Genomic DNA, 16098 nt, shown 5'->3' with positions numbered 1-16098 from the left:
ATGACTGTCAGGAGATGGTGCACCTCAACAACCACTCACTTATAAACTTCAATACACAACACACATTATGGCACTCTTATTTCGTCCACCCTTAAATCAACTACGGGGAAGGGGGGGTCCATTTTCATCAATGGAAAGTTCTAAACCGGTGCACAAGTTTTTAAGATGACACTAACCCTTCTATGAAATATTCAATGCACTCAAAATGATATCTCAGTGTACCTTACAAGTGATGTTAAAGGAAAGTACAACAGTGTTATTGAAAAAACAGTGTGGAAGTATGATTGATTATGCAATCTGTTTCATATGTAATGCTATATCAAAACAAATGTAATTGTATATTGATTGTTTACACAATGAAACAGACAAATAATTTGCATAAAGAATAAATACTCTATATACAATATCAATAATGAATCCAGGTTTCAAAGGCTTGAACAAAGTACACAATACCTACCAGACTCCTTCACAAGTTCATTTGTTAAAGGACATCCTACTGAAAAATCTAACAGTTATTACAATCCAAATAAGAAATTTGGGGAAGTTTAAACAGGCAGTCCTGATTCAGGGATAAAGCGAATGCCAAATTACATTAAGAAAAAGCACCAATAAATTTCAAGAATGAGTGTCTGCCCATCAAAGGATAAAAGTTAGCTAGCCTCTGCATTAAAGTGTTTCCAACACTACCTATATTCAGTGCTGGTCAAGCAAGCCAATGAATATTAATTACAGCATGTATGTTGAATCACATCCAAAGTTCCTCGACACAGTGTTATATGTCTAGATAGCATTGTAGTATATTTATGTTAAAGAATTGACGAGTTCGGTGAAAATGACTGTATTGCCCATGATGAGATGATGTGGCACGAAGGCAAAATGTATGTTTTCAAACATACAGTTGATAAGCAGGAAAATAATCCCAACCCTCAACTGTTTCAACTAAGTATTTTCCTAAAGAGTGCAGAGCATACGCAAACTATTGGACAGTGACTATACTTTAAACAAATGGATCACCATCCTTAAAGGTCACATGCAACCAAAAAATCAAACATAATAAAAACAGAGTTATCACTTTTTCATGATACACAAAATGCATTGCTGTTTAATAAAAAACAAATAAGCAAAATTATAAGCATATAATTGCAAATCAAAAGTGCAATATTCTGTACTTGGGTTTACCTCCTCAAAATGAAGCAGCCACGATACCAGTGGGTGTGCATTCAAGTGTAACAAAGCCTTTTCATTGGCCACTGGTGTATCGCTGATACACTTAGCTGGCTCTTTGTTAATGGCTTTGAAGCCCAATAGGGTTAACTGCATGTGGTCAATGACTGAAGTTGAGCATTGCATACTGTCATTAGCACACAGGCAGGCAAACATGAAGGTGTCAATAAATCAAACACTGAGTTTTCTCTGTGACAGAGTCTGCTTATGACAATCAACATTCTTTTTCATAAGTAACAAGTAGATTATGTACTTGTTTGTGAACACAAACAACTTTAGACTACTGGCAATGGCCTCATTCCCTGGGCAGGCATACTGTTTCAATATTCACTGTGGAAGCGTTATGAGCGCAGTGCAGCGTAGCTGTTGAAACCACTTTTTCCCCAGTGCTAGTGGTAAATTAGTGAATCGTTTGAACTCTATTTTGCAGGCTTTTTTCATCATGTTTTTTTTTTTAACTTTATAGGTTGAATTGGCATTTTTGATGATTTGTTTCGGTAAGTGCATACTGAAACATATCAGAATCTGCAAAGTTGTGTTTTACATTGCATGTGACCTTTGAACCAAACAAAGGATTAGGATCTTACATGACACAGTAATGTGCATCTTGTATGCCGAGGTACATGTATATTAAACAGATATATAAAAAAACCCTGCACACTGGAAGAACATACAATAATTGTCAATAAACTAACTCTTAACAAAAGGATTCAATATTTATGCAACTGAAAAAATAACAACAGATTTTACAGTAGAGAACATTTTTGCCTAAGTTTAAAGAACATACATAATTCTATGAAGAAGAATGAAGGTGCTTCCAGTTTTGTAGGTCAAAGTAAAACCATGACTGATAAATTCAGTGTTTATCTGGATGCATTCTTCTGCATTCACTGCATTCTTCACTCAAGATTCTCAAAAAATAGTTACACCACTCAGAGCTCTGATAACCAACAGATTAAAGCAGAAACTGCAGATGACAGAAGCATTGACAAATGAATTACTTGTTCCTTTCATTTTAGAAATTTATCAAAAAATCTTTCTTGGGGAACACTAAATTACCAATATAGCAAGCAAAAAGTGTATTGAGTCAATTTCAGGACAATTTCTCAGCTATTGACAGTTTGACACAATATAGAACTGACATTAGATCAATACAAGGAACACAGCTGCTTGTTCTACTTATCAACTTGGAGTATTCCATTATGCCTGACAAGACCATACAAAGCATAAAACCATAAAAACTATATCAGTTCTCAAAATTTCTGTTATATATACTGCTCAAAACAAGCTAGAGAAAACCCATAATTGAAAGGCTGTGTATTGCAATACCATCTGTCCTGACAAACTTACTTACTGTAGAATATAAAATCTGGTGTTCTGAATTTCTTTGATACTTAATACTTAATACCTGCAAAACGCTTCAGACATCAATGATAAATTAAATGGTACTGCACTGAAAGTCTGTGAATAATTTTTTGCTCAGAAACATTTCATGGTGCAACTGTTAGAAACTAAGCTTGCATGTCAACATTCTGCAGGACACACTAAACACTACTCATTGAGGTGTCTTTTTCACAATATGACCTCAGTTTGGTTTTGCTTGAAGTAAACAACTGCTGTAATGAACAAACCCCCCAAGTAATGAAAGGAATTATGGCAAATTTGAAGGAATTGCATCTCAAATGTAAACAAACACAGACCACTCGCGACACAATTCCAGCGATATCAGTAGTTTAGCGATAATAACTGAAACACAGCGCCCCTATCAGAAACAAAGTCGGTAATACTTGAAACACACTTGGCAATCTTCGGAGATTTCTCAGCTCCGTTCCGTGGTTTGTCGGTCGCGTCCTGAAACTCACACATCAAAACATGGCGTCACTCGAAAGAGCACCCCTCTCGGTGAGTTTTGTTATTAGTTTCTACTGTTTTCATTTTTATAATTATCCATCTTTGACCACCCGTGTTGAATGCGTTTAGGTCCACTAAACTATCGATATCGCCACACTGGTTTCGCAAGTGGGCTGCGTTTGTTTACATTTGAGATGCAATTCCTTCAAATTTGCTGTTATTCCTTCCATTACTTGATGGCCTGATGAAGAAGAAAGGAAAAGCACAGACTACAGGTGTGGACTCTTCAGCAGTCTTACATAGGATCTCCTTAGGCTATAGCCTTCAATACCTGGGTGCTAATAATGGTGATGAGAGTTATCATATGGATACCCTTGGAACAAGCTGCTTAAGTATGAGAATGGTAAAAGGTTTTAAGAAAAGTATGGTACTTTAAGGATGACAACAACTTTATTATATTATGTATAATGTTTCAGCATAGATTTTTGCGCCACGTTTAGCAATATTTCTGCAATATCATGGCAGGAACACTAGAAAAGAGACTTCACACATTTTACCAACGTGGGGAATCAAACCTGCGTCTTCAGAGTGACAAGTGAACACCTTAACCAGAAGGTCCCCCGACAGAACAATGGACATCCTGGGATGAGAATGTGTTTTCATTTCACTGAAATCCTGATAATGATCTCAGAAAGTCTATGATTTATGTGTATACTGTGATTTCACGTATGACAAGAGTGGAATTCTCATTTCCAGGAATCAAACAATCCCACAAACCATTATTTGACATAAATATCTGACGTCAAAATAATGAATGATTAACTGTATTCTTTGACGGCAAATATGCATGAAGTCACTGTGGTCATGGCAACAAATATATGTCCAAACACACAATACAATCCCCTGGATCTTCAACATTGTGTCTAACTGCCTTCAACAAACTTTTCAAGTCCTCATCTCCTACTAGTTAAAACTGAAAAAGTACTGACTGAAGCTTTCTTCATATGTTCCATACAGACTGAAATTTCATGGCACGGGTAATGAGAATTAAAGACAAACCACACTCACACGAACAAGTGAATTGTACACAAAGACCATAAACAGAATGATTAAAACAACACATTCTCAGGTTGGAAATATACATAACACATTAAAAAACATACCCAAATGTACATCTAAGTATGAATAGTATAAACTAATGAAGATAACAAGCTAAGGGTTCATTCCCAGTGGTACTATATACAACCTATTAACCTATATTATTATGACCTGGAATCAATGGTCCCTCCTTCCCTGCATCGTACACATTTTGTGTCCATAAATTCTCACATTGAGATAAGGAAGGATTAATGGGAAAAGACTATTTCTCTGATTCTCTCTTGAGTCAATAATTTCCTGTCCCTTCACCTGTGTATGATCAGGGTTCAATGAACTTGGTGCATCACTCTATGTCTAGTAAGTCACCATGTTTACAGATCCACGTATCCAGATGGAGCCAAAGGGATTCAGCTGATGGTAGAGCCTACACCTTGTGTTGATGGGGTAAAGCTAGGAGTTTTAAACATGTCCACACACTGAGTGACCACACACATGTTCAAGTAACATTGTTACACATCATTCAGTTCACCAGTTCCTTCTGGCTTTAGAGTGCTCCATACCAGTCTAGTGCTGTTCAAATTTGCCTGACTGTGTCAGTGCTAGCTGTGAAATTCATCTGAAGAGTTGGAGCTATCACTGTTCATGGAGGGAGAAAAGTCCTCCTTGTATGTCTCTCCATTCAAGTCTTTCCTACACACTGGGCATGTTCCATGCTGCAAGGTAGAGAAAGAGCGGATATTATAACATCACAATTCATTGTATCGTTGGGTGGTTGTTGTTTCATGCCACACTAAGCAGTATTCCACCTATATGGCAGGTGTCTGCTCGAGTCTTGACCAGACAATCCACTAATCACAGCATGAGCATCGATCTATGTAACTGGAGTATAATGAAATGCGTGAGGTGAATCAGTGAGTCTGGCCATCCAATCCCGTCTATCGCCTCTTGCAACATGCATGGGTTACTGAAGACCAATTCTAAACAGGCGCTCCAAGGGTATCATACCATGAAATAACAGACAATGACGAAATAACAGACAATGACACGCATTCTCTCAGTAATATCATAAAGACTGAATACCAGAATGTGTTTTTATACAGCAAACAAACTAGAGATCCATTATATCTGTGATACTAGACTATAGTTTTGCAAAACTTTATTAAATCATCCATTCGTTGGTTTCACATTAATCTTCGATTGGCTGTGCGTATGCACACAGTGTGTAAAAATACCTACTGGCAAACTTCCGCTTTGGCAGTATGTTTGCAGATAGTGTAAATACACTCAAAATAAAATAATTAAATAAATGATTATTTACATGTGACAACTGCTCATAGCTGACTAAATACATTGATTTGCATATGCTTTTGCTTGCAGCTGCATCAGAAATGTGCTTTTTTGTTCGTTGTGAGATGGGGACGTGAGGGAAGGACGGTGGTGGTGAGATGTGGTTCATAAGGGAATTGAGATAAGTTGCAATCGACATAAAACTACATATTTGTTTCGACTTTCGTTTTCTTCGAGTGTCTTTACACTATCGGTAAAGTGTACGACCAAAGCGGAAGTTCGACAGTAGATATTTTTTACACACTCTGCGCATCCGCACAGCGAGTCGAAAATTAATTTGAAACCAACAAATTGGTCCAAGCTAATCTGAAACAAGCTAAAAAACAACAAAACAAGTCATGTTCAGGTATTTTGCAGATCATTTCGACAGTGGGACACTCACCAGTTCCAGCCACTTATTTATGCACTGTGTATGATAATGGTGTTCACAGGGCAGCTTCTTCACCTGCTCGTCCACATGGAAATCTTCCATACATATTGAGCACTGAAGGACACGATCTGAATGCAAGAAAACTAAATCAACTAAAAATAACTTGACTCTTATTTTTAGAAAAATACAGACACAGAAGTTCAACTTATTATCTTTACACCAGTGAGTAACAATGTACAGCTATATGAACCAGAACACAACAGTTCATTACACAGAAATGACGTAAAGTGTGATGAGTTCCATAACACTGTTCACTGTCTCCAGATATCAACATTTCTCAAATGACCTTGAAGATCTGTGTTGAAATTGGCATCAGCAACACATGCTTTTCTTCCACCATGAAGATTCAGATTAGGACTGATCTTCACAAACCTATTAAATGGCCAGCCCTAAGATTGATACTCATGACGTCAATCAGTGGGCTGGCTGTCTATAACTCGGCTATTTACACGTAATTGTCACTAATCGGGAACATTGCTGAGTGTAGCATAAAAGGGGAACTGATGCGGAGCAATTTCCGTAGACTGGTTTAAACTTTTGTTATTGTTTTCCTCCCGTGAGTACCCAGATGATATCCCAGAATTGACTGGTTCGTGACCTCTGCTGCGCAGTCCATATGCGCAATTGATAGTTTAATTATAGCCAGATCAACTAAGGTGAAGTCATTTTTACTTCATTACAAATGTATTATGAAAACAAATGAAACATTTTGAAAGTTAATTATCTGCCAGTGGTAAAAATGGTAAAAACTATTAGGATGGAAAAATAACGAAGCCAATGTACGTCTCTATATTTTGTCTCATAAACCTAATTAGTTTGTTGTCATATTTGTATGGTTTTGAATATTAATAAAAGAACACACGGTCTGCTTCTACTTATAGTGAATTTCTAACGTGACTGTAACATTTAAACATTGTATAGACCTATTTCCGATCCTGTTTCACACACATACGCGATCTAGTGTGTGTTTTCTGTCATATAGATTCTGCTGAATGCTACAACAAATAAATTAAAACAAAATGCAAGTAATGAATGTAAAACAGACTAATTTTATAGCAACAATGTCAGGCTACTACCTTGTTCAGGAATGTATCCATCAACACCACATAAAAGAACGATATTCCAAGCTGGTAAATATTCCTGTTCTGTGTCGTGTTTCTTACAACAGTCTAATTTGAGAAAAAAATAACACATTGTTTCACATCTTTCACACTGGTGAAAACCTGATAAACCTCTCATTGGCACACCTGGCAACTAACTGTATGATGTCCACCATTCTAAGTAATTTAGTTAACCAATAATGATCAATCAATCAATCAATGCAATGATGGTTAATTCTTTGAAGGGAGGATAATGTTGTTTTTACACTCACACTTTATGACAGGGTGTAGTCAGTATAGATTAGTACATCTACACACACTGCCTTTTGACAAATCCACTGTAGAAGATAAAAGTAATTAATCAATCAGTGTGTTGTCGGTTAATCCTTTGATCAATGTTTGTTTTTGTAACTCAGCTGATAAACCCTCTTGCATCACTTACATGCACATATTACATAACATACAATACACTTGCTACTACAGACCTTAATTTATAATGTTGAGTATTCACTCCAGACAGGAGAAATGTGAAATGCGAACCTTTGTTGAGTAACCTGAGTGGTGTTACCACTAATTATACCTGTTATAAATTTATTAACTGACCACCAACAGAATGATGACAAATAACACGTGTAGGTTTACACCATCAAACGTGAGTTACAGCAAGGAAGATGTAATCTCTGTGTTGTATGCAGCCTGAAATCACTTATGCACCGAAACTGTTTTCAGGATATCAACGGAACTTCGTTACATAAGAAATACACACAGGCATTTGCTGTGTACTTGGGTAAATAGGTGTTATCATTTTTTTTTATGTAAGAAAATGTTCATATTTCTCTGCTAATGGCAAAGTCATTGTTTTTAGTTCAAATAAATCAACTGTGTGTTTTTATTTTCATAAATAATAAACCAGGGTAGCTACCAAAATTTATGTATACTTGCTATCACAGCTGGACATCACTCAAAACTATCTGAATATAAAGCTTTGCAATCTTTCGGACCAAAACACATAACTTGCAACATGCTTGTAGATATCATATTTTCACATAACATGATTTAATATCGAGGTAAAAAACATAGAAAGAGGATCAAATTGGATCAGTCACTATACCATCCAAGCATCCAAAAAAAACTACACTGCTGGGATATTTTGGTACGATCAGACAAGGATTACCATTGATATTTTTAAATAATGGCATATGATGGGCATCCGGCCTCCTGACTGTTTAGGTGAAGAAATTCTGGCAAGGTGGACCGGAGCCCAGTCCCTTTGTCTGTCATGGTCAAGGGAGCGGGCGCTGACCAATTTGCAGTTTGGTTTCGTAATTAGACCGTTGGAGAGAAACATTATTCGCTCCACATCAGTGCCCCTTTAAAGCACTAAGAAAGAAACACTGAACTGGTAACTAAAGGCTTAACTCAAAGACATTCAGCTTCTAAGATGCTGAAGTAGAAAGAGGGCTTACATTGCACACAGTCATCTACTGACCTACTTGTTCCTTGGTGATTCTAACTGTTGGCAGTGAATCTATCTTGTCTTTCTCTGCTGGTGGGGCGCCGGCACCCTCTAACTGGTTTAACAACTGTATCAACAAACACAACCATATCAAATGTAACATAACAATTTCCAAACCAAGCTGTGAACTGAGACAAGACTATTATCATCATCACTTAACATTCACTTACTACTTGCATCTATTTCAGATTGAACTCTGATGAAATGCATAGCAAGGGAGGTAACTCACTGCATTACCTCCCCTTTCCTTCTTCTTTTTCACTCTTATTGATAAGATCCTGCCATGATAAAAATCATTAAACTAATTCCACACAGACAACACACATACTAAGAATGCATATACCTGTTCCTCAAAAGAGAATATTGCTGTTTGTGTCGAGATATCACATTTAAAAAATTATGGACATGGTCATACCTGAAAAAGAATACATTGTACTTTTCTTTGATGCAACGAAAAATTCACTGCAAGATTATACAAAGGAAAAAATTGTTCAACATCTCCTGACAATATTAACCAACTAAACACCAGTTTCTGCTTATATTGTAAATCAGGCAATGTTGTACACCACAGCTACTAGGTGTTTTTACAAACATGTTGTAATGTAAAACACTAATGTTTCTAGTGAGGTCAGAAAGTAATAGTAAAAACTCACACAGACCTGTGGTTGTAAAGGAAATAGTCAAGATCCCTGACCCACCTGTGAGATAATGTGATCGAGGCCCCCTGTTCCCCATGCATAGTCTCCTGGGTTGCCATGGAGATGAAACATTCCTCTGCAAATTGAAGTTAGCAGACTGTGAGACCATGGTTTCTGTTGTACACTCAAGTTTAGACTCATCACTACAATGTTTCAGAGAAACTGACAAACATGATGATGAACTTCCTGACCAGGTGAGGTAAAAACCTAACAGTTTTCACAGGCTTTTTCAAAAGTGATTATAACTTAAACCAACAAAGGGAAACAGACATAATTCTTAGTGCTGCCTTCTTTCACTGAAACATGACAAAGACAGAAACTTTTCAAATTTGCCATCCATCAACAGCTGTTCATTCTAACCCTTGACACATCACAAAGACGTGTTGTTGATACTGTGAGTAAATCCTGTAGAAACTGTACTTACATAGGTGAGCCACCCTGCGCTGATGGATCTACACCAAGCCGAGATATAAAATAGTTTACTAATCTGAAAAAGGAACAACCATTGTTTGATTTTCTGTCAACAGAAAGCAAAGAGTAACCAAAACATTGCAATCATGCTCTAACCATCCTGTCACAGCAATCGTCTTATTACTATAAAGGCTTATATTGACACATCAGTTAAGATAAATGGTCAGGCATGCCGTGCCAGACATTTTAACATCTACTGATCCCTACTCACATACTGAATAGTTCTTAATGAAAATATGTGCCTGTATATATTTATACATACATGTATATATATACCTGAGATTTGTTTTTGTTTTCCTATATTGAAGGGTGTTAAAATATATTTTAGCATGCCTTTCATCTCGATCATACACTGATATTCTGTTAGAGAGATAGTAAGCTTACCCTTCTAGATAAGGATTTCTACTAGGGTTAGGTCGTCCGCCTCTTCGGAAAGATATCCTTGTTCGCGGAGCAAATCGGACCTGAAAAGGGCGTCGACCATCTGTGGTTTCTTCAGGCTCCTCCTCATCTGAATCCCTGTTCTGGGGCCAAGGCCCTGAACTGTCATTGCGATCAGTGGTATTATTTCTAAATGAATCTAGGAATGCTCTACTCCATAGCTGGAAAAACAATGATAGTGACAGAAGGTGAAACACAGGCAAGAAGAAGAACTACAATCACTGAACAATGGAGGTACTATTCATAAAACCATGTCGGGGTATTTTTCCTATACAATTCTTTATCTGCTTTGCTAAATATGTTCCAAATTATTATTGGAACCAAACTCATTATTGGAAGACTTTGGTTGTCAATATCCTTCAGCAATGACAGATAAACTTTTATCATGAAAAATACACAGGTGTCCTTAATAGTATGTTTGCTTTGTCCTTTGTTTATAGTATTAAATAGTATGTCCACAAAGAGGTATCAGATTGTACAAGGTAGTACAAGATCATATTTACAACTATACACATAAAAGAAACTGAACATGTTATTTTCTTGAAACATTGCAAAATATAGCATTATTGCTATTTTCAACATGATGCAAGTACTGGAACATACAGTACTGCCCATAAATATGTTCTTGGAGTATAAGTAGAACACACCTCTGCAAATTGTGCTGCTGGGTCCAACTCTCCTGCAGCGGGTGAATGGTTTGGCGACTCTCTGTAAAGTTTTACAAAGAATATAATCAAATACATAAACATGTTTTCACAGAAAACACACCATTAACTCTGTTATCTTACACTAACAAAGATTGCATGTACCAGCATTTGATGGTTTTTTTCACACTTTTCTAGCATTCATAACAGACACCAAAGTGGGTATTGCACTTAGTACCTACAGGAAACATTAAACCAAATACTGAAGAAATGCTTGAACACTTATCGGAGGGGTACACAAAACCCGCAGTCTAGACTACCAGTTGTCCAACTTTCATTTTGTGGAAGTCGAGGTGGCTGAGCGGGTTAGGTTGCTGACTTTGTGTGTTGGTGATTTGGTGCCTGACTCTGAGGGTGTGGATTCAAACGCCAGATGGCACTCAACTCAAAAACAAGTACTGTAAAATCATTTATTTTCGCGCGGCTTAATTTTCGCGGAAACAGAAAAATTGACTAATTTGCGTGGTTTAATTTTCGCACATCATCAAAGTACAGAAATCATGAGAGTATAACACAGGTAACTGTAAACTGTAAAGAAAACACTGACCCTAGCTGTCGTCCTGTCACCTGCCTAATTAGCTGGGGAAACATGGGCCTTCCGCTACGTTGAGACACGCAATGGAGCACTGAAGAATCCATGCTGAGATTTGCGTAAGAAATCATTGACCTATGTGACCTCGACCCGTGACACGCTCGGCCAATCAGCTACTCAGAAAGCTCTGTGCACGTGTACCAGTATTGTCAAACCACTACATGCGCAATGGATTATCCAGACCTACGACAACATATCCAAGAGGAAGGATTTAATCCAAAGCGGATTTTGCCAAGCTGGACTTTCGGACTAATTCACTAGTAGCATTGTGACCTGACATTTTTAATTTAGTAAAGTCATGTGTATCGTGTCAGTCAGAGACACTGAAAATGACATGTGTTGAATCAACTATTTAATTTGTTTTTATGTATCTTTTTGTTTCACTGAGTCATGAATGAATGAAGTGTACTTGTAGTCAAATTACTAGCAATACAAAACTAAAACTCAAAGCTCTTTGTTTGTTTTTATTTTCACAATTTATCATAATTATTCGCGGAGGTTTTATTTTCACGGATAATTGTTTTGTGCGAAAAGCGCGAAAATTAAACCCCCGCGAATAATAATGATTTTACAGTACTAGAATTTTCAGAATGCCCCGTTTCTTTATGAGGTTAGTATACAATTATTTCAATCTCGAATCACAAGATGTCTTGATGGTCCCTTGAGGTTCGGGAAACAGGGAGTTTATTGTAGTAATTATGAATACCAACAATGAATCACCTCACTGGTACGAGACAACTGATTAATCAATGAATTGATAAACCAATCACTAAAACATTACTTGTGCTACTAAACATAAGTCTACAAGTGCTTAAAAACAGGTATCATAGCTGAATGAAATAGTATACTCACTCAGCCATTTGTTCAATGAAACCTCCATCACAACGTGGGCATGTGTAGTCCTGCGAAACAAGAAACAGAGATAAACACCAAGGCAACCAAAAGCTCCATCAGCATCACACAACTACATCAGTACATGTACACATATGAAGTTTATACTACTATAAACAACATGCATTCATGTGATACAAGAATCTCTGATAGACATGATAACAAAATGGCAACCACAGCATCCACCAAGAACACAAACCATAACTGTACGTGTACGCTTTATGTTAATGTAACTCTGAATAACATCACTAGGTTTCATCAGGTTTGCCGACTCTGAGCTTATGCATATTCTCTTAAGGGTCGATTTCCGTTATGTGGTACTGGAATTCAAATTTAAAAATTTCATACCTGGGTTTGTTTTGTTTTTTTCTTTTGTATTTTGTGCCCTGGTCTCAAAATTCTACAAGGCACTATAGGTCCTGTAATAAGCACTTTAATGATGCTGCCCCCAGTATACCAGAAACCTTGATAAGGATTTCCACAATGATATCTGAAGGTTTCAAAATGAGTGATATTGACTGATAAATTGGGGAAAAAGGTAGCTGTTCAAAATTTGGTGGTTACTTAAAATTCCCATGTTTGAAAATAAAAGTTTATTTCACTCAAAGCAGAAAAAAGGAAAACAAAACATTTTATTTTATTGACAATTTATTCCTTCGATCAAGTCAGGTCATTCCAATTCTTCATGTGCATTGTTAAAATCTGCCACTTGTGAAAGAGGTATCAAACCTTGGCTCAAGCTACCTAAAAATATAATAGTAATCTATTCACACAAGCATGAAGCAGAGTATAGAGCTGGAGGGTGAAGTTACTGAATATTAACTTATCACCATGAGGTGCATACCTACATTAATGTTGAAAATGAAATTGATTCATAAACAATTTATGAAAAACATCTTTTGGCAAAGCTAAACATATACATGTTGACATATTCATTCCTTATGGTTATCTGCTTGAAGAACAAAGGATAACTGAAATGTTAGTTGTCATATTATTTAATGCACTTCACAACCAGGAAGTTTGCCATGCAATCTGAAAATGAAGGAAAAGGCAAAGCGCTTAACAAGATAGTACAATCATGGGTCTGCATCCATCATGTTTTGTATTCTCATTTTCTGTAACCTTTTGTATCACATTCAAATGCTACTTTCAGTATTCACCTGTTTCAGTCCTAGTGATTACTTAATTTTAACTTGCAACTGATGCTCAGCTTGAATCACAAGTCCTTTATGCATTGGAATCAGACTATACCCTGTATGCATTATCCTGATTCTGACTACATTACCACTTGATTTATATGATTTCTAAACTTGCACACATGCAGACATATCCTGACACAGAAATATAAATGACCCGCTTTTCAGGTTGTAAGGAAGGGCAAACCATGTGTTTGTCGAGATGGACACTTTTGATTATTTTCTAGAAATCCTGATTTTGCCAATAATATGAAAATTTTCCATAAAATCTAGTCCAAATGTGTCTCTCAGTATGATTTTGTTGCTGAACCAGTCATCACACACTGCCTGTATATCACCGTTTAATCATGTTAATCATGCTAAAAGTAGTGGTGAAAATCAGTATGGTGTGATTCCAATACATCTCTTACTGGATTCTAAAGTGACGTTTAGACTCGTTGCTTATAACTGTTTTTTCATTAGACCAGCATTTGTTTCTGTGATTTTGAAACTAAATATATGAAATGACATCAACTGCACATGAATACTGATAGCAGAATATCTCAGTCCAGTGATCATTCACTTTCTGAGATGATCACTCCTGGAACACCTAATACAGGGAACGATTTCCACATGTCTGTGCGGTTATGGAAATAATGTCTATTTTGGGGATCTGATACTGAGTGTATACGAAATTAAATATGTCAAGTCGATAACTTACGGATACGCAATAAGGATCTGTTGGTATGTTTGATAATGAAGAGGTCTGTGTCACTGGTAGGTTTTCAAACAAACCTATCTCTACCACAGTGTTTCTTCTTCCCAGTCCATGCTGAGTCTAAACTACGGCTTTTCAATTTATAAAAAATTTTACGATGAAATAGCGATAAACATAGAAAGCAAAAGTAAATACGAGAACTTACATGACCATACCACAGTCCAATATCGTGAAGCGACACGCCCTTTGAAACAACCACAATGAACAAAACTATACAATGGCAAAAAATTCAGATAGAGACCTCCCCGGATATTACATATACGCACCGGCAACTTCGGTGTTATCTCTTGAGTACACTGGTGGCAGTAAAATCTCTCTGAAGTTGAACTCTCCACTGCTGCTTCCGCCATTTTGTTACCCAGTCAACAAAACTGCGATCTACGTCATCAGTTCATGTGCACATGCTAAGCCTCTCGTGGTCAAATAAATAAGCCCAGAGTTGCGATTTGTTCGCGTAGAAAGTACAACACGGGAAGATAAACCTAAGGAAAACACAACAATTCGTTTTGTCTTTACCAGTATATGACTTTGAGGAAATCAGCACTTTGTAACAGGACTGCCAAACATGTCAACTCGAATGTTCTTTTAATGAAAATCACGTTCTCATGGCCCATGTATATACCAGTGCCCTCTGAAATTCGACACAGATCAGTATTCTAAAATATGATGGGATTTGTCAGTTAATTTTTGACATATTCGTAATAAAACCAGAGGAGAGGAAAACTTCGTCGTCAAAATTTGTTATTTGCAGTGATTTCCTTTTCAAGTTGCGAAATATATAAAGTATCTACCAAAAAAAAACCCACCGTAATTGCCAGGTATATCGATATCAGGCAGTGCTCGAATATATATTCCTGCTATATATATGGAAATACGTGTAATATTGTAAATACGAGGACATGCGTGGTCAGTACAAACCTGTAAACTGATGCAATGTGCAAGATTCCACGGCACTGGGTACACAACAGTGGCACTGATATTGAATTACAATCACCTGGCCAGGCCCCACGTTTATTTATAAGCTACACAGGTCGATGCTTATGATGTTATTATGTTAATATCTAGATTGTCTGTCCCAGACTCGGATATTTACAGACAATCATAGTTAGAATACTGTTTTATGCTGCGTATAAAAACAAAACCAATAAATAAATCAAACAAACAAAATACAAACAAACAAGACGCTCGCACGAAGCGAATCATACTACAGGGATAGTCCATAAGAGTAAAGTCTCCCTGGTTCCCATGTACTCTGCATATTACAAAATGTGACACACTAGAGATTCTTTTCTGACATAGTGGACACATATGTTTCCCAGTTGGGAACCTTGGATTAAAACGATGACAATTCTGCAATCCGAACAAATGACCAGCTCATAGAGGCATGATTAGAGAAGCAACATCGAATCCTGTTGGCCACTTTCCTCCTGATGCCTGAGACACTTTTCAGCAGTGGGATTTATGGGTGATGGAAAGGGAAAATGAAGGGAAGCGTGGTTTGGAGTGAAACATATTGTACATATGCAGTCGTATTGTAGAAAATACTAATACATGCTTTAAAGGCGCCGTGACACATGGCACTCAAAACTATATTTCACCACAACGTTGGAAGGAAGACTCTTCAGCCACGTCCCTTAAGATATTTATGTCCGCTTCAGTGAATGTTGTCACCGTCTTTGTGATGTTTTGTTTTGTTTTTCGTGTTTATTGTTGTTTGTGTGTGTGAGTGTGTTTCTTTGTTTTGTTCGCTTTTTTGTTCAAGTTTTGCTTTTTTCTTTCGTT

General features: G+C 37.0%; 1 protein-coding gene across 1 annotated transcript; it reads right to left on the bottom strand.

The window, feature by feature from the left end:
* Positions 1-1702: 1702 nt before the first annotated feature.
* LOC137277736 (E3 ubiquitin-protein ligase RNF115-like) lies at positions 1703-14691 on the bottom strand. Its single transcript, XM_067809634.1, has 9 exons — positions 14583-14691; positions 12325-12374; positions 10824-10884; positions 10120-10337; positions 9689-9751; positions 9265-9340; positions 8540-8633; positions 5903-6018; positions 1703-4886 (listed from the first exon to the last, which is right to left on the bottom strand). The coding sequence occupies exons 1-9, from the start codon at positions 14664-14666 to the stop codon at positions 4773-4775; spliced, it is 876 nt and encodes a 291-aa protein (XP_067665735.1). The 5' UTR covers positions 14667-14691; the 3' UTR covers positions 1703-4772.
* Positions 14692-16098: the final 1407 nt, after the last annotated feature.

This window comes from Haliotis asinina, chromosome 3 (genome assembly GCF_037392515.1).
Source record: "Haliotis asinina isolate JCU_RB_2024 chromosome 3, JCU_Hal_asi_v2, whole genome shotgun sequence".
Lineage (NCBI taxonomy): Eukaryota > Metazoa > Mollusca > Gastropoda > Lepetellida > Haliotidae > Haliotis > Haliotis asinina.
Note: the sequence above shows the minus strand (reverse complement) of the source record. Positions and strands in the feature narration are given on the sequence as shown.